At 45.8% G+C, this 21,711-nt stretch overlaps 1 protein-coding gene across 1 annotated transcript in view; it reads right to left on the reverse strand.

The window, feature by feature from the left end:
• Positions 1–2,580: 2,580 nt before the first annotated feature.
• The window catches only part of LOC132533007 (uncharacterized), a 30,824-nt gene continuing 11,693 nt past the window's right edge, over positions 2,581–21,711 (reverse strand). The window contains exons 2-9 of the mRNA XM_060172333.1: positions 10,421–10,579; positions 8,072–8,209; positions 7,456–7,497; positions 6,773–6,836; positions 5,073–5,115; positions 4,426–4,572; positions 2,696–3,017; positions 2,581–2,602 (exon numbers count right to left, since the gene is read on the reverse strand). Coding sequence (XP_060028316.1) covers positions 2,581–2,602; positions 2,696–3,017; positions 4,426–4,572; positions 5,073–5,115; positions 6,773–6,836; positions 7,456–7,497; positions 8,072–8,209; positions 10,421–10,533 — 891 coding nt within the window. The 5' untranslated portion in view covers positions 10,534–10,579. The remainder of the gene's footprint in view (positions 2,603–2,695; positions 3,018–4,425; positions 4,573–5,072; positions 5,116–6,772; positions 6,837–7,455; positions 7,498–8,071; positions 8,210–10,420; positions 10,580–21,711) is intronic.

The raw sequence follows: 21,711 nt of genomic DNA on the forward strand, positions 1-21,711 counted from the left end.
GTAGCACAGTGGGTTATTTGCAGGTGGCGCAAAGCCCACGGACTGGTGTAAGGATCCCCTGGCTCCCCACCTGCAGAGAGGTCACTTCACAAGTGGTGAAGCAGGTCTGCAGGTGTTTATCTTTCTCTCCCCCTCCCTGTCTTCCCCTCCTCTCTCCATTTCTCTCTGTCCAAGCCAACAACGACGACAACAATAACTAAAACAATAAAAGTCAAAAAGAAAAGAAGAAGAAAGAAAATCAACCTCTGGAGTCCAAGTGAGAGTAACAGCAACAAAAACGCCCCACTGTGGGGTAATGCCAAGAATTCTCTGACTTGAGTCCATAGAGCTAACTGGCCATAGTTTTCTCAGCTGCTGAAGATCAGAATGTTCACAGTCACCGTTCCCCACCCTATGCTACTCTATAGCTGAGATTTTTTTTCTTTTTTGTTATTTTCTGTAACATCCCATTAATAGTTATTATTCTAAATTGTTTTGCAGGATTTTATTAAATTTGAATTTCATTTAATCCACAGGTCCTATCAGGAGATGTGTGAATTTCTTTGGAAGAAGATTGAATTTCAGACATCTTCAGCCAAGGCACTTTAGATCCTTTGTCTCTGGTTCGAACATGGAAACAAGCTTCTTCTGGGATCTCACCTCAGCTCCTCGGAGTTCTCTTTTCTTTTCTTTTCATTTCTTTATTCCCTTTTGCTGCCCCTGTGGTTTTATTGAGTTTTATGTTCCTTAGTCTCTTATCTGCTTATTAGAGGGTGTTTGTCTACTACAGTTCTATCTTTCTTGTTATTATATATATTATTTTCTTACAGTGGTTTATTTTTGCAATAAATGTTGCCTGTGCATTTTATGCTTTATTCAACAATTTTATTTGCTCTTGACTCGTATAAGTTCTTTTATAGAGAGTCATCTGTGCTAGTGATAAAAACAAAAAAATTAGCTCAAATTTTACCATCAAGATATACTCACTATTAAGAGTTAGATTATTTCATATATTCCCCATGTTTTTAATTGTATAACAACTATGTACATAGTATAGATGTAAAGACAGATTTATAGTTAAAATCTGTCTGTCATTCAGATCATAATAGAAACCATGGTAAACTCAGAGGTGCCTATATGTGTTTTCCCAGTCACCACATAAGTCACATCAACTTGGCTTTTTGGATACTTATTTTTATTGCTTTACCTTATAATTTTCTCACCCAAGTATGCATAAGTATGTATTCCTAGATAATTGATTCTTGTCTGGTTTTTGAATTTATTTTTAATAAATTAAATCATAATCTATGTATTGTATCTCTTGATTCTTTCAACAGCTTAGAGGCAAGGTGAATTCTAGGTAACCAGTATTCATTTACTTTCATTAGTGTCTAAAATGTCTGTGTATAATGTTTATTTAATCTACCCATTGAGCTCTATGTAATCACATGGGGTATAGCCAGTACACTTCTTGAATCTTTTCTTTCTATCCTGGATATGCTATTTCACTATTATAATTATTATTTTATCTGAGTACCACTCTTCTCTGGCTTGCGGTAATGCTGGGGATTGAACCTAGGACTTTGCAACCTCAGGCATGAAAGTTTATTTGCATAATCACTATGCTATCTCCCCAAGCCAAACTGTACTATCTCTCAACTTTACATAGCATTTATATTTTTCTCATATAAAGTTGCGTCCTAAATATCATTCATGCAATTAGAAATCTTGTCTTTAATTGTGGTACGTGGTTCATTATCGGCTTATACCCGAATTTGCTTAGGTGTTCCCTAGGGTTCTCATTTGAATTGCCTTTAATTATCTGTTATCAGAGGTAAATGGTGATTCTTACACCATATATTCAAATAGGGCTCCTTTCCTTTAGCTGCCCTTGATCTGTGCACTGGGTTCAGTTTAATGTTGAAGAAATCCAGGGCAAATCAATGATCTATATCTCTACTAAGTGTTGTTGTCGTTATTATTGTTGTTGTTACTGACGTTATTGTTAGGACAGAGAGGAGGGGAAGACACAGGGGGAGAGATAGACACGGGGGAGAGAAAGATAGGCACCTGCAGACCGGCTTCACCACCTGTGAACCGAACCCCTGCAGCTTCTTTCCATTTCTCTCTGTCCTATCCAACAACAGTGACATCAACAACAACAATAACTACAATAACAATAAATATAATACAAGTCGCCCGGGAGGTAGTGCAGTAAATACAGCATTGAATTCTCAAGCATGAGGTCCAGAGTTCAATCTCTGGCAGCACATTTACCAAAGTGATGTCTGGTTCTTTCTCTCCCCTTCTATCTTCATGAATAAATAAATAAAATCTTTTAAAATTTTTTTAATTTAAAAAATAAGAATAATCCCAGGCATTAGTAAGCTCTAAAAGATATGAGCCTATCATTCAGAAATGTGATATCTGATATGTATGGAACAGGCTTCCCAAAACTCTGATATCACAAGGAAAGAGACATTTGCTAGCACCCATGTGCAAGAAAGACTGAGAACGAAACCAAATTTACCCTGAAGCTCATGAAATTTCAGCAGAGACACACATGACCTCGGCTGATTCCAGAACTGCCCAGGTGAGGCCTCAGCGAGGTGCTAATGTGAGCCTTGAACACAAAGTAGGGGTCACATAAGTACAGAATTATAGAATAAATTTTATTAGAGCAATAAAAAGCAAAATGCAACCAAAGACTACATACCAATATATGACACTATTAATGGGATAATGAGGCCTGGAAAGGGCCAGAGCAGTGTTGGTGACTGGCACCTTGTAGGTGGCCCTGTCCCCACAGCCTATCAGAAACTCAGTGTCAGGCTCCGGGGCAGTCTGGGTCAGTACAGGTGGCCGTGCCGGAGCCCTGTGCCGATGAATGGACATGGAGCACTGCCTGGTGCTTTCCATGTGACGGAAGGCAGTGCTGTCCTCACTCCTCTGCTCCACAGCCACCGACAGACTCTTGTTCTTGTCTCTGTCAACAGAGCTGTCCAGGGACCGGGTAGAGTCACCCCCAGCGCAGAGACCTGTGGACATAGCAGTGGGTTTAGCAATGGACAGAGGAGGAGCCCCAGGGAGCAGAGCAGAGGCAGTGAGAGGATGAAGGGCTTGGAGAACCAAGGGGCCGAGGGTCCACTTCCTCACTGAAACCATTGTAGAGGGAGAGATGGGAGAGCAAACCCAGTCTTAAGTCTAGGAGACACGATCCCTGCATATCAGCAGGAAAATGTTCAATGAGGAGTTGAGGTATGTGACCTTGTGTTCTACTGCATGTAAGATTTGTAACTGGAATCCAGATAAATTCAATATGGAGTCTCAGAAGAGAGAACGCCTTGAGGAAGAATGCCACATCTCCTTACACTCACTCTACACCCAGAGAGTCCTCTGAGGCTGAGCACAGGCAGCAGCAGAGAAACAGGGTCCTGTGTCACCCTGTGAGGCTTGGTCCTTCTGTGCTGGACATTATTTGGAGGAAGAGTTCATGATCCCTCAGAGACCAAACAAGAGAGATGCTCTGTCCATGGGGGCTGAGTGGGATGAATAAACAGGTTAGCTTATTAAATAGATGTGTCTTCAGGAGTTTGGTGGTAGCACAGTGGGTTAAACACACATGGTGCAAAGCACAAGAACCAGATTAAGGATCTCAGCTTGAGGCCCCATCTCCCAACCTGCAGGGGGGTCACTTCACAGTTGGTGAAGCAGGTCACCAGGTGTCTATCTTTCTCTCCCCCTCTATCTTCCTGTCCTCCTTCCATTTCTCTCCGTATTATCCAACAACAACACCAATAATAACTACAACAATAAAACAAGGACAACAAAAGGAAATATTTGAATATTTAAATATTTAAATATTTAAAATTTTTAAATGTTCTGTCTTCAATGTGTAGGCAATATTTGTTTTATGAATACCTCAGGGTTGATGGGGTATGAATACAACCTTGAAAATGTAAGTCAGTACTTCTGGGTTAGAATTATCATAATAAAAATATCTTAACCCATTCTATTCTGATCCAAAGAAATACCAACTAGCACTTTTCTTTAAGGCACAATGATTGGTGGTAGAGTTTTAGCATTATATTGGGGAAGGGGGAGGGACTGGCTACAAGGACCATTTTAAAGACACCTGATAACACATAGACTTTCAGTCTAGTTTCATGCTGGCCTGGGTCTGAAGACGTCTTGGGAAATGCGACTGATCTGGGGCTGGAATTGAGAGTTTCACTGTAAAAGGAGCCCAAGGCTTCTCCAATTCAAGCTCAGAATAGAGTCCAGTCCATCCCTGCAACTCTGAGCTGCAGTGCTGCTCCACCTCTACCAGAGTCAGTGGACACGTGCATGGTTTCTGGGGGCTTCTAGGTCCCTGCAAATCCTGCCCTCCCTCCCATGGGATTGGTTTTCAGTGTCATGAGCTTGTTTCAGGAAGGAAGATCTGACCTGGCTCAAGGGATACACAGGCACCCAGGGGGTCCCCTCTCCCCTGCTGGTCTTCACACGCCAGGCTGGGGGACTCCTGTGCTTCCTGTGGAAGCTCCTCAGTGGCCGGCATTTGGCCCACTTCATGCTCCTGCAGATGTTTGCAACCTAGATGGAGAGACACCTCAGTCTAGGTCCAGGCTGACCATGAAAGACTCACCTCACTGTAAGGATGGCACACAGGCCTTCTCCTGGAACTTCTGTGCAAAGAAGGAGGTGACTCTGTGTGTCTGTGTCTCTGTGTCTCTGTGCCCCTGAATCTGACAGGAGACCCTGCCCTCGCATGTGCCCAAGAAAAGAGTTGACAAAATAAAGAGGAAGATGCTCTTATTCATTCCTGTGCCTGGAATGCCATGAATCCTCATGAGGAAGAGCTCTACAGAGCAGCCCAATCTGCCACAGAGAAAGAAGTAGAGAAGCAAGGACTGTCCCTAGAGCCTGTTACAGAGCAGTGAGCTGGTCACTGTCTACTGAATGCACGGAGGCCTGCTGCCTGCGCTTTTCCCTGTCAGAAGGTATTGAAGCGAAGCTGGAAACCATTTACTCTGAGTCTTTGCAGTTAATGTCTCACTCCAGTCAGCCTCTTCTCAGATTGCCCTGATACTCACCTGCAGGGGGCTCTGTGGTTTCTTCCAGCCTGGAATTCGCATCCTGGAAGAGAAGGATGGAAGGGTCACAACAAGCCTTTGGAGTGAGCAGTGGTAGAACACATTGCCCAGCAGCTCTGTTTCCCCAGAGAGAGAGCCCTGTGTCCAGGATCAAAGCTACTTCACCCCTGGGGGTGACTGTGGTTGAGTCGACACTGTAGATTTGAGTGAATCCTTGGGTTTTCAGTGCATGTTCAGAAGTGTGTTGACAAGGATATGTGGATTTCTTCCTGCTTGCTCTCTAGTCTCAGGATATACACACAGGTAACTTCCAGTTGAATGAGTATTTCATAATTTAAAATGTCAAATATATCAACTCAATGCTTTGAAAAAAAAAAAAAAAAAGACAGTTCCTCCTCCCACCCCCCCGAGGAGAAGTATTGCCTGGTGTATGAAGAAGCAGGAAAATGTCATCAATGCTGCAGTGAAGGCCAACGCTGACATGATGCAGTTGTTCAAATTATGCAAAAATAATAATAATAATAAAAAGAAAGCAGGCTAGGAGGTGGTGCAGCTGGTTAGGCACACACCTTACCAAGTCAAGAACCCAGGGCTGAACCCTCACTCCCTGCCTGTAGTGGGGAGGCTTCCTGAGAGGTGAAGCAGGTCTGCAGGTGTCTATCTCTCTTGAGGGGGGAGAGGTGGGTTATGGTGCACCAGGTTAAGCGTACATAGTACAAAGAGCCAGGACCTACATAGGGATCCTGGTTCGAGCCCCTGCTCCTCATCTGCATGGGGGTCACTTCACAAGTGGTGAAGCAGGTCTGCAGTGTCTCTTTCTCTCTCCTCTATCTTCCCCTCCTCTCTCAATTTCTCTGTCCTATCAAAAAAAAAGAAGGAAAAATCAAAAAATATCCATGAAAGCAGTAGATGTGTAGTGCAGCAATGAGCCACAACAATAACCCTGGAGGGAGGGAGAGAGAGAGAGAGAGAGAGAAAGAGAGAGAGATGGAGGAAACAAAAGGAAAGGAAAGGAAAGGAAAGGAAAGGAAAGGAAAGGAAAGGAAAGGAATAGAAAGGGAAAGAAAACTGAGGTCAGTATTTTCTCTTCACTTGAAGGGCCATCCCTGAATTGGGTTTGGTGTACTGCACCAAAGTAAAGGACTGGGGTGAATGGTTGTTCCAGTCCTGGTGCATGATGGGGGAGGAGGAGCTGGGCTGGGGGTGAGAGTGTTTTGCAGAAAACTGAGAAAATATACATATGTGCCAACAACTGTTTACTGTTTACTGTAAACCGTTAATCTCCCCATGAATAAAAAGAAAAAAAAATCCTGGCCAGGGATAAATTATCTACAGGAAACAATGCAAACCACGTTGTACATGCAAGAATCAATTGGGAAAACAATCCAAGCTAATAGAAAGCTGTCTCGTGAAAATTATTTGATGCAAGAGACATCAAGGATTGATATTAGGGGAAATCTGAAAAAAAAAACGGTAACTTTCAGATGCAGTGTTCTTTCTAAGTTTAAGTCATGTGACCACTAAGGACTGTTGCATATAGTCCCAGCTTCCTTTTCTGTGTATACACAGTCCTGTGTGTCTGTAGAAAAACACACTTTTCTGTCTGGTACATTCTGGATTCTTCCCTCATCTCTAGACCTCTTTCTGTCCAAGGCAGAAGCCTGGAGTGTAAGTTCTAGTCTAGTCTTAGAAACACTTACAATGATGTCTTCCACGTGCTTTCGGAGGGTGTTCTGGACATCCAAAATCTCCTTCTGAATGTTCCTAATCAAGTCCACAGTGACCCAAAACAGAAGAATATCTGTTAGATTATTTTCTAGTCATCTTACGTTTTGACTAGTCACTTCAGTATTTTGCACGCTTTTTCAAGATATCAACATACTCAGCAAGATCTAATGAAGAGATGTAAAAATGTATTTCTGGAAAATGAGACCAATCCTAGGAAACATATATTGTCAGGTGTCTGAGAGCAAGGCTGCAGATCCTGTCTTCACAGCTTTCCTGCCTGGAGTCCAGGCCAGAACCTCCCTGGGCTGTAGGACTAGCAGGTGCATTTGCTTTGAGACCCACCCCGCAGAGAAACCTGCCCTTAAGTCAGGGCATGTTCCACGGTGATGTTAGCTCCCATCACAGAGAGAAGGGGGACAAGAGGGAGAGGCATTGACTGCTAGGACTCTGCATTCTGAGAACTTAAAGATTTGAAATACTGTGGCCTGGGAGGTGTCACAAAGGAAAAAGGTCTCAAGCATGAGATCCTAGTTCAATTCCTGGAAGCACATGTCCCAGAGTGATGTCTGGTTCTTACTCTGTCTCCTCCTATCTTTCTCATTAATAAAATAATGTCTTATAAAAAAGATTTGAAAGACCTGACCTAAAGACCTACCTATGAAGCTCACTGTACCATTGCTCCATTTTGTCGACTGAACTGAAATCCAAGAGAAGGGCAGAAAAGAAGTTAAAATGCACAAAATTCACACAAACATATTGTATTTACCCCACCAATAAAAAGTAAAAAAATAATAAAAATAAATTAAATAAAGTCATCCCTTCCAGGGGGAAATTATCTACAGGAAACAACAACAACAACAAAATCAACATGTAAACATCAACATCAGGTTGTTATTGGTGGGACTGTGTGAGTCAGGAGGCCTGTCCTGCTCACTGGGTGGTGAGAGGCCCAGCTCTCTGACAGTTTGCTGCGTGTTGGCAAGGAAATCTTCTAGCTGGAGGAGAAATTGGGTTGGGGCTCAGGTGGTGGTGCCAGTGGTGAACTGCACATGTTACCATGCACAAGGACCCAGGTTCAAGCTCCTGGTCCCCACCTGCAGAGGGCTTAGAAGCTGCATGTGTTTGCTTGAATCACAGCCATTGGGGGACAGTCGAGAGCACACAGCTGTCCTTGTGGGGGTCAGAGCACGTGTGGCTAATAGACCCCCAGATGGAGCTGTGCCCCCCGCCCAGGTGAGTCATATGGAGACAGGGCCAGGCTGCAGTCTTACTGAAAAGAGACCACGAAGCTGCGGTCATCCCAGCCCAAGACCAGCGATGTGCGGGCTCTCGCGCCATTCCTCGAGTTGTGAGCCACCCACATGTCCAGCAGGGGCACCCAGTACTTGACTCTGAAGTCACTCTTGAACCTGGAGAGGGAACAGAGCACAGAGCAGTCAGCTGGCATCTGCAGCATTCTGGGAGCAGCTGGGTTTCTCCTGGGGAGATGGTGGGTGTGTTTCTGTGGCTCCTTCCCCTCTGAGCTGAGCCTTGAGAGCACAGCAGAGGGAGGGCTGGGGCCTGAGTGCTGTGTGCTGACTTGAGCCCGGCCCAGGATGTCCCTGAACACTCCTTACCAGTGGGAGGAAAGCAGCCATTTTCCTGAACATTGCAGAACAATTAGATACCCCCCTATATTTATGAGCTCTAAATGAGTGAAAGAGAACCTTTCACTCATTTAGCATCTTTCCTGTTGCTTACTTGTTAGCCATAGTGATCCATGATCGTATTTCCCTTATTAATTGTATGGAAATTGCAATCAATATATTAGTTCATTATTGTCATCCTGAAAGTGCTTGAGGATACTAATGAAATAAATCATGCATTACAATGTTAGTTAAGAATATTTTCTGGGCCGGGCGGTAGTGAGCAATGACCCGAGTTCGAGCCCCGTCCCCACCTGCAGAAGGAAAGCTTCGCGAGTAGTGAAGCAGGGCTGCAGGTGTCTCTCTGTTTTTCTCCTTCTCCCTATCACCCTCTTCCTTCTTGATTTCTGGCTGTCTCTATCCAATAAGTAAATAAAGATAATTTTTTTAAAGTTTAAAAAAAGAATATTTTCTATGATTCCCAAACAATTAAGTTGAATTTTCCATATCTATTATTTTTAATTGCCACTGAGGTTATCACTGGGGCTTGGTGGCTACATGATGAATCCACTGTTTTTGTGGGTCATTTTCCTGGTTTTAGTTTGTTTGTTTTAATATGTACTTATTTATGTATTTATTCTCTTTTCTTGTCCTTGTTTTTTTATTGTTGTGGTTATTATTGTTGCTGATGATGATGATGTTGTTGTTGGACAGGACAGAGAGAAATGGAGAGAGGAGGGGAAGATAGAGGGAAGAGAAAGATAGATACCTGCAGACCCGCTTCACCGCCTGTGAAGCGACTCCCCTGCAGGTGGGGAGCCAGTGGCTCGAACCAGGATCCTAATGCTGGTCCTTGCACTTTTTGCCACCTGTGCTTAACCCACTGTGCTACCGCCCGACTCCCTGTTTGTTTTTTTTTTTTTAAACGACTGAGAGAATTAAGATGGTAAGATGACTGAGTGGAAGGCAGGAATGAAACCTCCAGCCTTGCTAACTGCTCATGAATGTTTCCCTCTGCAGATGGGGAGTGGGGATTGAACCTGGGTCTTAGGCCATGGATGCTCAACCAGGTGAGCCACCACCACGCAGCCACCCAGTCTCAGTTTCTAAGAGTTTTTCATGCCTTTAAAGCTTAAGTTATTGAAAATTTGCTTTCATAAATTTGTATTCATAATTATCTCACTTAGAGTCTGGCAAAACATGAACAGCTGCTTAAGTACTGTGTCCACCTAAAACCAGGCAGAGGCTCATGTACCATGAGAAGGACCATGGACACGAGCAAAGGGAACTGCACGGTGGGAGCAGTCACTGGGTGTCTCTCCTCTCTGTTCCCTTCCCCATCTCCTTCTCTGTCTCTCAGGTACTTAAAAAGAAATTTGAGGGTGGTGGGAAGATACTATAGTGGTTATGCAAAGATACTCTCATGCCTGAGGCTCCAAAGTGCCAGGTTCACCCCCACATCCCATCAGCCAGTGTTCAGAAGTGCTCTGGTAAAAAAAAAAAAAAATGAGGAGGACTTAGCTCAACAGTGTTTTCCACTCACTGAATTCACTGCCTCTTATCACAAGAGAATAAATTCAGTTAGTGAATGAATCATTCATTCCCTCAGTCCCAGGTCCCTGTCTCCATGTGCAGGCTATGAATGCAAACACTTGCAGAAATTTAGTGTGAGTGTCTGTGAGTCCTGGGAAGCAGGCTGTGGCTTGTCTTGCCTCCCTCGGGCAGAGCTGGAAGGGCAGGCACGTGAAGGAAGAGCAGGCTGTGTGAGGGTCCGCCAGGCTGGGCCCCCCCGGGCTCTGTCTCTGCATCTCTCCTTCAGCCTCTCCACCCTGGCTGCCCTTCCCCAGGACTCTGGCCCTGCCCAGTCTCCCTGCTTCCCCTCAGCCACCCACCCAGTGCTGGACAGAAACCTTGCAGAAAAGCCACCTCTTCTGTCCTCAGGGCAGCAGAGAAGAGGCAACTGTGGGGTCAGGAGCAGGGGGAGCAGGTACGTACTTTGTGTTGGAGATGAGCAGCACGTTGGAATATAAGATCAGTTCCCTTTTCTGCCATCTCCGCCTCTTCTGGAATTTGCCAGGGCCATAGAGCAGGATGCGGCCATGAGGCATCACTGGGATGTTCCTGTCTTTTGGGCCACTCTCCTCCACAGAAGAGCTGCAACACAGCAGACCCCCAGGGCAGCTTGTCAATGGGCAGGTGGGACACAGGGACTCGTGCTGATGTCAACACTCACAAGCATTACAGAGGCGTCTCAGTCCCCCAGAAGGATTCAGCACCCAGATTCAGGAATCCTGAGCTACACAGAGCTCCTGTGAGAGTTGAGGTCGCTCAGGGCCAGTGGAGATGGAGGGCAGCTTGAAGGACAGGGCACAGGGGCTGTCACTTTACTGTCAGGGGACAAGGAAGCAGCAGAGTCTCAGCAGGACCTGGTAGAAAGGAGCCACTAAGAGGGAGTGAGGGGGAGCGAGGGTATTGGAGTCCTGGTGCTTGGTGCTGGGAGAGGAGCCGAGTGGGTGAGAGTGTTCTGCAGACACCTCTCACAGGGAGATGAGAAATCTTACCCCGTGTCAACAAACTGCACTGTAGTGAATTAGTCCCTCCACTAAATGATAAAAAGGGGTGAGGGAACAGTTAGAGGACAAAGAAGAGATGACAAATGTTTCAAACAAGCAACTCAGGTCCACAGCACAGTGTCTAGATGAACTGAAAATCATGTAGCCCCAAGTGTCACCCCCAGTTTTGCATATGCCAGTGACTCTCTGGCTGTCTCCTCCCCCTCCCTCTCCTCCTTCCTCTTCCTTTACTTTCCCCATCTCCTTCACCCCTTCACTTTCTCTTTCTTCTGCTTCTGTCTCTCACTCTCTCGCAATAATAAAAAAAATAACGTAAACAGATATATGACCTTATAGAGGTCAAATTGCAGATTACAAGACATCCAAGAGTGTGAAGAGGTCATTCCACTGTGGTCTCAGGTTAACATACACCCTTAGATAACAGGATTCTGGAAAACTGACTCTATTCTTAACTCAGTCATCACTTTGGGCTTGAGGGGGCAGGAATCCCAAGATCAATAGATAGTAAATCAAACATCTAAATGTTTCTCAGCTCAAGGAAGTACTAAGCAATTCCATGGCTGTTCCCTGAGTAAGCCCACAGGACTCTGATCCTAGCAGGTCAAGCCTGCTCTCTGGCATCAGCAGGAGGGAATCTCATGAGCACAAGTAACCGTTCATGACCAGGGCTGAAGCTGAGGATTCTGTCAGTGGGCATCACACAGAGCACGTCCTGGGACTGCCCTCCTCCTGCTCTGCCGGTCACACAGGGCATGTGAACAGACTCTACCTGAAGCAGGACAGACAGCCCAGACACTCTGAAAGCCGCGAAGACTTTCTGGTAGACGCAAACATCCTCTATTCTTCACTCCTTGACGCTAAAGAGAGAGCCACTGGACATAGCTCTGTGCGCACTGTCAACTCAGTCTCTAAGACTGAAGATTCCACTGTAGCCAAGGCCACTGGGCTGTGATGTCAGAGGTCAGAGGTCAGTGTCATAACTGACCAGCTGACAAAATGATTCCCTGAAGCAATTTGCATTTTCAACTTTGAGTTTTTTAATTAGTCCTTTGAAATTTTGTTCTGATAACTATAGACTCCCATGCATTTTTTTTTTAAACCAGTACAGTGTTCAGCTCTGGCTTATGGTGGTGTGGGGAATTGAACCTGGGACTTTAGAGGCTCAGGCACAAGAGTCTGTTTGCATAAACATTGTGCTATCTACCCTCCACCCAATTCCCATGCATTTATTAGAAATAATAGAGATGCCACAAGCCTTTCCCCCATTTCAAGCAGTGGTCATATAATCCTAAAGAGTAAGTATCACAGTAGGATATTCACATGGATGCTGTCAGAGACACACTATTTCCAGGAGCATAAGTGTGTGTGTGTGTGTGTGTGTGTGTGTGTGTGTGTGTGTGTACAAAGGGAATGTCACTTGGCAAATGGAATGGCAAAAGAGTTATGGACATTCTTTGATGACCTTCAACTGTAGTGTAAAAAGTGTACATTCAAGGGAGTCGGACTGTAGTGCAGCGGGCTAAGCGCAGGTGGCGCAAAGCACAAGGACCAGCATAAGGATCCCGGTTCGAACCCCGGCTCCCCACCTGCAGGGGAGTCGCTTCACAGGCGGTGAAGCAGGTCTGCAGGTGTCTTTCTCTCCTCCTCTCTGTCTTCCCCTCCCTCTCTCCATTTCTCTCTGTCCTATCCAACAACGACAACAACAATAATAACTACAATAATAAAACAACAAGGGCAACAAAAGGGAATAAATAAAATAAATATAAAAATTTTTTTTAAAAAATCCAGAAAAGTATTTTATTTTAAAAAAAGAAAAAAAAAAGTGTACATTCAAGTAACCATTAGAGGACTTGATGTAGCCTAGAACAGATCCCTTCATTTTGTTTTGTTTTTTAATTTTCTATATTTATTTATTTTCCCTTTTGTTGCCCTTGTTGTTATTGATGTTGTTGTTCTTAGATAGGACAGAGAGAAATGGAGAGGAGGAGAAGCCAGAGAAGGGGAGAGAAAGATAGACACCTGCAGAACTGCTTCACCGCCTGGCCTGTAAAGCGACCCCCCTGCAGGTGGGGAGCCAGAGGCTCGAGTCCGGGTCTTTACGCCTCACAACAACTGCGCTTAACCTGCTGCACTACCGCCCGACTCCCAGTTTTGTTTTTTTAAGAATTTTTTATTCATGAGAAAGATAGGAGACAGAGAAACAACAGGTCATCACAGGGGCTACCAGGATTGAACTCTGGAACTTCACCTCCAAAAGGTTCAGGCAGATTTGCTTTAGCTGCAGTTTTGGGATTCAGCCACCTGAGGGCACTCATCCCCTACACATGGCAGCAAAATGAACAAAAATCACTCAGTATTCTTCAGTACTTAGAAACCGGATTCTTAGAATAGGTCCATTCACATATTTTAATTGTAAATGATCAACTTATGACAGTGCATAATGTTAAATAAGAATCAGAGATTGAAAGTACATGTAGATTGATATTACCGCTCAGCTAGAGGCATTCAGCAAATTTTAATTCTATTGATTTGTTATTGGATAGAGACAGAGAGAAATTGAGAGGAGAGAGAGAGAGGGAGAGAGACAGAGAGCCACCTGCAGCCCTGCTTCACCACTTGCAAAACTTTCCTCCTGCAGGTGAGTAACGGAGGCTTGAACCCTGCTCCATCAGAGCCATCACAGCCACCCAGCCTGGAGCCCAGCCCCTCCCTGGGCCATGTGCCCCATGACAGCAGGGCTGCACTGCAGGTCTGTGGACTGAACAAGGGAGAGGATGCTGAGGAACTCTGTTAATAATCAAGACGACTGAAGCCCAGGTGGGTGGAGGAGGAAAGGAGCCTTTTATTCCTGCTTGGGCCAGGGGCTCAGATCTTTCTGATAAGTCTGGCACAGGACGGAGGGGCAGCACAGGCTTATATGGGGCGCAGGATGGAGAGCAAAAAGCGTCATCCCAGAAGCAGAGGCTGCAGGTTAAGGGTGGGACTTGGACCCCATGCTCAGGGTCTGTTTGCCTTAGTTACTGTTATCTTTCCTGCAGAGCAGTGCCTGGGAAAGTTGAGCCTCCACATAAGAGACCCCACTGGGGGGGGAGGGGGTCCTCTAGGAAGCAGGAGCTAGTGGGGTTACAGAAGCGCCATCTCAGTAAAGACTCAGCCCGGCCTTCACCGCCTCCACCTGTCGTCCCTTGCTCACCCGGTGAAGGCCAGCCTGCACTACACACCTGCACTGCCTCAGACCTTCTGCACTTCCTGACCCTTTACTACAGTCTCAGGTTTCTTGCTGTTGTTGCTGTTTTGCCTTCAGGGTTATCACTGGGGCTCCAATCCATGGTTGTTGTTGTTATTGCTGTAGTCGGATAGGACAGAGAGAAATGGAGAGAGGAGGGGAAGACAGAGAGGGGAGAGAAAGACAGACACCTGCAGACCTGCTTCACTGCCTGTGACGCGACTCCCCTGCAGGTGGGGAGCCTGGGGCTGGAAGCAGGATCTTTGCTCTTGGTGCCAAGTGGGCTCATCCCGCTGCACCACCGCCTGTCTTTTCAGTCTTTCTGTCCTGTATTGCGGCCCACTTACAAATGCATCACAGGCAGATTATGAACACAAACTACAAGCAGGCCAGGGGCAAAATCTGGGCATTCCCCATCGGTGAGTGTGAGTCCGACCTCAGCCCCTGTCGCCAACGTCCAAGCCCCAGATGGCTCCCAGCAGGTGCTGGACACATGCGTCCAGCTGAGGACAGACCCGCGGCTTTCGCACAAGCCCGGCCCGCGGCTCCCGCTCAGGCCCCTTCCCGGAGGACTCTGCCCCCGCCCTCACGGCACAGCATGCGCCTTTGCCTGCAGCTCTCGCGAGATGCCCCGCGACCCCGCGGGCCTGCACTTCCGCTCTGACAACAGGCGCGAGGACCCGCAGCCCGAGTCCACCAGAAGGCGGCAGGCTCGGGGAGGCCCCTTTCCCGCTAGAAGACGAGGCGGTGGGCGCTCAAGTGGGTTCTGTGACGTCAGCACGTAGTCGCGCCTATGACGTCACAACTTGCCTCGTGGCTTCCGGCAGGTTCGAGGCGCCTGCGCGGCCTTGCTGCCTGTGACCTTCAGGAAATGCCGCGGGACGGCCGCGCGCTGCCGCGCCTGGCTGAGCGCATGTGGAACTACGTACAAGGACCCAGGTTCAAGCCCCGGCCCCTCTGCGGGGAGGGGGGGGGCTCAGCTTCAGTAACTACATAAATAGTCACGTGCCTTCAGAGAACACCCTGGAGACTGAACTAAAATGTCACTGTTTCTACTGTGCGGCGGGTGGGGGGGACTCGCTTAATAAAATCAGGACGCTGAGGCACATGTTACAGTGCGCAGGACCCGGGTTCGAGCCCCTGCCCCCCACCTGCAGGGAGAAAGATTTGCAAGTGATGAAGCAATGTGGCAGGTGTCTCTCTCTTCCTCTTTTTTTAAATATTGATTTATTTTCCCCTTTTGTTACCCTTGTTTTTTATTGTGATAGTTATTATTGTTGTTATTGATGTCATCATTGTTGGATAGGACAGAGAGAAATGGAGAGAGGAGGGAAAGACAGAGAGGGGGAGAGAGAGAGAGAGAGAGAGAGATTCCTGCAGACCGGGGCCGGGTGGTGGCGCACCTGGTTGAGCGCACATGTCACAATCCACAAGGTCCAGGGTTCAAGCCCCCAGTCCCCCCCTGCAGGGGAAAAGCTTCACAGGTGGTGAAGCAGAGCTGGAGGTGTCTCTCTGTCTCTTTCCATTTCTGTCTCCTGTTCCCTCTCAATTTCACTCTGTTCTATCGGATAAAAATAAAGTTAAAATAATAATTATAAAATAATAATGATAATAAATACCCATGGAGCTGGGGAGATAGCAAATGGTTATGCAAACAACTGTTATGCCTGAAGTCCAAGGTCCCAGGTTCAATTCCCCTCATCACCATAAGCTGAGGAGTGCTCTGGTAAAATAAATAGATTTTTAATCTCCTTTAAAGAAAAGGGGGAGAGCACATAAGACAGCATAATGGTTTAGCAAAGAGACCCTCATGCCTGAGACTCCAAAGTCCCAGGTTTAATCCAATACACCACTGGTAATGGGGGGTGGGGTGGGGGTGTGGGAAGGGAGAGAAAGAATGGAAAAGAGTGTGTGGGGATAAGATAGGGTAATGGCTATGCAAACAGACTCTCATTCCTGAGACTAGCAAGGCCCCAGGTTCAATTCCCTGCATCACCATAAGCCAGACTGAGCAAGGATATGGAAGAAGAAGAAAAAAAAAGCCAGGGGGAAGGAAAGTTAAATATCTGTGAAAGAAGTTAATTAACATTTGATCTGGATGATCTGGGGAGACATCCTTTACTATATCTGTGTGTAGTGTGTAGGAATTCACTTCATGTGGATGCTGGAATAGTGGTGGTTGTGCCAACATTATTAGATGAGGGAACTGATTCTTTGGAAAAGCAAATGAGTTCATCTCTTGGGGGATAGGGGTTGATGGGGCTCAGATTGTTGGCATGTCTTGACCAATGATGCTGAGACCAGGCTCCAGAATCATTGATTGTATTCTGGGTCCTTCATGTGGATAAATAGGGAATAGCAACCTTTAAAGTTGTTTGAGATTCTTTGTTTGTTTGGTTTGGGGGTTTTTTGTTTGTTTGTTTTTTCCATTTGATTTGCTAGGACATTGAGAAAGTAAGAGAGGGGGAGATAGGGAAAGAGAAAGAGAGAGTCTACCTGCAGACCTGCTTCTCCATTCTTAAAGTGCCTCACCCCCTGCAGGTGGAGAGTGGAGGCTTGGACCAGGTCTGATTGCGCCACTGCCCACCAACCCCCTTTTTTCAATGGTTTTCAGTGTTGCTTCAGTTGAGAGACCAGCAGTCTGGTAAGCTTTGGTCTGTCTCAGACATTTTTGGGAAGCATCTTGGCTTTCTCCATGGGAAATAGAGGCCAGGAATGTGGATGGTTAAGGAAAGAATCCTGAGATGAGTGTTGGGAAGTGGAAGTGCCAGAAGATTGCTGCTGGGCTCTTAAGATCTTTCTCTCACACACACACTCACACACACACACACACACACACACACATGCACATGCACTCGCACAACGTGGATCCTGGGGAAACAACTAGTTCCAGTGACCAGTGAATCAGGATTTTCTCAAGGAGCGATGGGACATTTCATGAAAATAATACTGTCGTGACAACTTTTCTTGTGTAACATTTGTGGTGGTATTTTTTTTAATATTTATTTATTTATTCCCTTTTGTTGCCCTTGTTTTATTGTTGTAGTTATCATTGTTGTTGTTATTGATGTTGTTGTTGCTCGATAGGACAGAGAGAAATGGAGAGAGGAGGGAAGACAGAGAGGAGGAAAGACAGACACCTGCAGACGTGCTTCACCACCTGTGAGGCAACTCCCCTGCAGGTGAGGAGCCAGGGTTTCGAACTGGCATCCTTACGCCAGTCCTTGGGCTTTGCACTACGTGCACTTAACCTGCTGCACTACCACCCAACTGCCGGGTTGTTGTTGTTGTTGTGTTTTTTTTTTTATGTGTTTCAGGGGTCTTACTTATGTATGATATTACATGTTAAAAGTATTCTCTAGTCAAGCTTTATTATTCTCCTATTTTTAAAAGAGAAAAGAGGGAGAGACAAGGAAAATGAGGGAGCAGACACCACGGCAACACTCCACCATCCATGAAGCTTCCCCCAGTAGCATGATGCTCCCAGGTGGTGCTAGGGCTGGAGCCCTGGGCCTCATACTTGCTAAGTCACATGCCCTACTAGCAAAGTCACTCTTAACATCTGTGGAGAAATGCTTTACACACACACATTCAAACTGAGTGGCGGCATAGCTGGTTGAGTGCACACATGACAGTGCTCAGGGACACAGGAATGAGCCTCCAGTTCCTCCCTGCAGGGAAGACGCTTTACAAGCAGTGAAGCAGGTCTGTAGGTGTCTCTCTTTCTCAACCCCTCTCTGTATTCCCCTCCTCTCTCCATTTCTTTACTTTTTCTTTTTTTTGTTGTTTTATTTATTAATTTTCCCTTTTTTGTCCTTGTTATTGTTGTAGTTATTATTGTTATTGTTATTGATGTCATTGTTGTTAGGACAGAGGGAAAAGGAGAGGGGAGGGGAAGACAGAGGGAGAGGCTTCCCAAAACTCTGATATCACAAGGAAAGAGACACTTGCTAACACCCATGTGCAAAAAAGACTTTGAACGCAACCCAATTTTACCCAGAAGTTCATGAAATTTCAGCAGAGACACACATGACCTCGGTTGATTCCACAACTGCCCAGGTGAGGCCTCAGCAAGGTACTAATGTGAGCCTTGAACAAAAAATAGGAGTTGGGAGTTGGGCTGTAGAGCAGCGGGTTAAGCGCAGGTGGCGCAAAGCACAAGGACCGGCATTTGGATCCCGGTTCGAACACCGGCTCCCCACCTGCAGGGGAGTCGCTTCACAGGCGGTGAAGCAGGTCTGCAGGTGTCTATCTTTCTCTCCCCCTCTCTGTCTTCCTGTCCTCCTTCCATTTCTCTCTGTACTATCAAACAACAATGACATCAATAATAACTACAACAATAAAACAACAAGGACAACAAAGGAAATGAATAAATATTTTAAAAATTTAATTGTTCTGTCTGTAATGTTTAGGCAAGATTTGTTTTATGAATACCTCAGGGTTGATGGGGTATGAATACAACCTTGAAAATGTAAGTCAGTACTTCTGGGTTAGAATTATAATAATAAAAATATCTTAACCCATTCTATTCTGATCCAAATAAATGCCAACTAGCACTTTTCCTTAAGGCACAATGATTGGTGGGAGAGTTTTAGCATTATATTGGGGACGGGGGAGGGACTGGCTACAAGGACCATTTTAAAGACACCTGATAACACATAGACTTTCAGTCTAGTTTCATGCTGATCTGGGCCTGAAGACGACTTGGGAAATGAGACTGCTCTGGGGGTGGAATTGAGAGTTTCACTGTAACAGAAAGCCCAAGTCTTCTCCAATACAAGCTCAGAATAGAGTCCAGTCCATCCCTGCAACTCTGAGCTGCACTGCTGCTCCACCTCTACCAGAGTCAGTGGAAACGCGCATGGTTTCTGGGGGCTTCTAGGTCCCTGCCAATCCTGCCCTCCCTCCCATGGGATTGGTTTTCAGTGTCATGAGCTTGTTTCAGGAAGGAAGATCTGACCTGGCTCAAGGCATACACAGGCACCCAGGGGGTCCCCTCTCCCCTGCTGGTCTTCACACGCGAGCCTGGGGGACTCCTGTGCTTCCTGTGGAAGCTCCTCAGTGGCCGGCATCTGGCCCACTTCATGCTCCTGCAGATGTTTGCCACCTAATGGAGAGACACCTCAGTCTAGGTCCAGGCTGACCATGAAGAGACTCACCTCACTGTAAGGATGGCACACGGGCCTTCTCCTGGACCTTCTGTGCAAAGAAGGATGTGTCTCTGTGTCTCTGTGTCTCAGTGCCCCTGAATCTGACAGGAGACCCTGCCCTCCATGTGCCCAAGAAGAGAGTTGACTAAATAAACAGGAAGATGCTCTTATTCATCCCTGTGCCTGGAATGCACAGGAATGAATTCCTCATGAGGAAGAGTTCTACGGAGCAGCCCAATCTGCCACAGAGAAAGAAGCAGAGAAGCAAGGACTGTCCCTAGAGCCTGTTACAGAGCAGTGAGCTGGTCACTGTCTACTGAATGCACAGAGGCCTGTTGCCTGCGCTTTTCCCTGTCAGAAGGTATTGAAGCGAAGCTGGAAACCATTTACTCTGAGTCTTTGCAGTTAATGTCTCCCTCCAGTCAGCCTCTTCTCAGATTGCCCTGACACTCACCTGCAGGGGGCTCTGTGGTTTCTTCCAGCCTGGAATTTGCATCCTGGACGAGAAGGATGGAAGGGTCACAACAAGCCTTTGGAGTGAGCAGTGGTAGAACACATTGCCCAGCAGCTCTGTTTCCCCAGAGAGAGAGCCCTGTGTCCAGGATCAAAGCTACTTGACCCTTGGAGGTGACTGTGGTTGAGTCAACACTGTAGATTTGAGTGAATCCTTGGGTTTTCAGTGCATGTTCAGAAGTGTGTTGACAAGGATATGTGGATTTCTTCCTGCTTGCTCTCTAGTCTCAGGATATACACACAGGTAACTCCTAGTTGAGTAATTCGTAATTTAAAATGTCAACTATATCAACTACTCAAATGCTTTGAAAAAACAAAAACAGCATCCTCCCCCCCTTGAGGAGAAGCATTGCCTGGTGTATGAAGAAGCAGGAAAATGTCATCAATGCTGCAGAGTGAAGGCCAACCCTGACATGATGCAGCTGTTCAAATTATGCAAAAAAAAGAAATAATAAAAAGAAAGCAGGCTAGGAGGTGGTGCAGCTGGTTGGGCACACACCTTACCAAGTCAAGAACCCAGGGCTGAACCCTCACTCCCTGCGTGTAGTGGGGAGGCTTCCTGAGAAGTGAAGCAGGTCTGCAGGTCTGCAGGTGTCTATCTCTCTTGAGGGGGGAAGAGGTGGGTTATGGTGCACCAGGTTAAGCGTACATAGTACAAAGTGCAAGGACCTACATAGGGATCCTGGTTCGAGCCCCTGCTCATGATCTGCATGGGGGTCACTTCACAAGTGATTTAAGGCAACAGGTCTACTCCACAGTTTTCCATTTTTGTCACTGTAGGAGTTTTCGGAAGAGCAGAAGTTCTCTGGGCTTTTTTTAAATTTTATTTTAAATTATCTTTATTTATTTATTGGATAAAAACAGCTAGAAATCGAGAAGAAGGGAGTGATAGGGAGAAAGACAGAGAGACACCTGCAGCCCTGCTTCACCACTTGTGAAGCTTTCCCCCTGCAGGTCGAACCAGGGTTTGAACCCAGGTCCTTGCACATTGTAACATGTGCCCTCAACTAGGTGTGCCACCACCCAGCCCCAGTTCTCTGGTTTTTAATCAGAAGTCACTCATTGCCCCGGTGACTGCTACTGTGGGTTCTTTAGTAACTACAGCCTTCTGCTAATTTTCTTGCTAGACAAAAATCCATTTCAGAGCTGCATTTTTATCTTCACTAATCTATTAACCTCAAAAGACATGAGCCATTTTTTATTTTTTCACACATAGCTTTGAGGATAACTCTTTATGTCCACTATATTGTTTAATTGTATAATGTTCCTGTTTAAGGGGCTCTGTTCCTAAAATACTAAATTTTATATAATTTTCTACGTGCATTGGGATTATTAAAGTGTAACTGTTCTTAGGCATTTGAATTTGGTGTCTAAAACAATGTCTTTGGTATAGAAAGAACATAGATTCTTGAAGAGACTATTGTATAAGTCTGAGCTAATAAAATGGCATGAATTGAGTGACTTCTATCTCTGTTTCTTATCCACTCAGGAAAGGAAAGGAAAGGGAAAAAAAAAACGGAAAGAAAAAAAAAAAGGTCATTAGTACTGATGAAGTCATGTAGACACTGATTCCCACAGGCAAAATAATAATAATAATGAGGGTGAAAATGTAATTTCAACCCCTCTAATTCAAGATTAATTTTAGCGTCTAAAGAAAATGTATTTGAATAGTATAGACAGTCATGTATCATCTTTGTCATTAAGTCTCTCAACAAGTCCAGGAGGAAGTCATGAATGAAGCAATAAGTTAACTAGAGTTGCCATAGAGTTAATAAATTCTATATTTGTGTATACAGATCATAATGACTTACAAAGGGTGAAGCA

This window comes from Erinaceus europaeus, chromosome 2 (genome assembly GCF_950295315.1).
Source record: "Erinaceus europaeus chromosome 2, mEriEur2.1, whole genome shotgun sequence".
In the NCBI taxonomy this organism is placed as follows: domain Eukaryota; kingdom Metazoa; phylum Chordata; class Mammalia; order Eulipotyphla; family Erinaceidae; genus Erinaceus; species Erinaceus europaeus.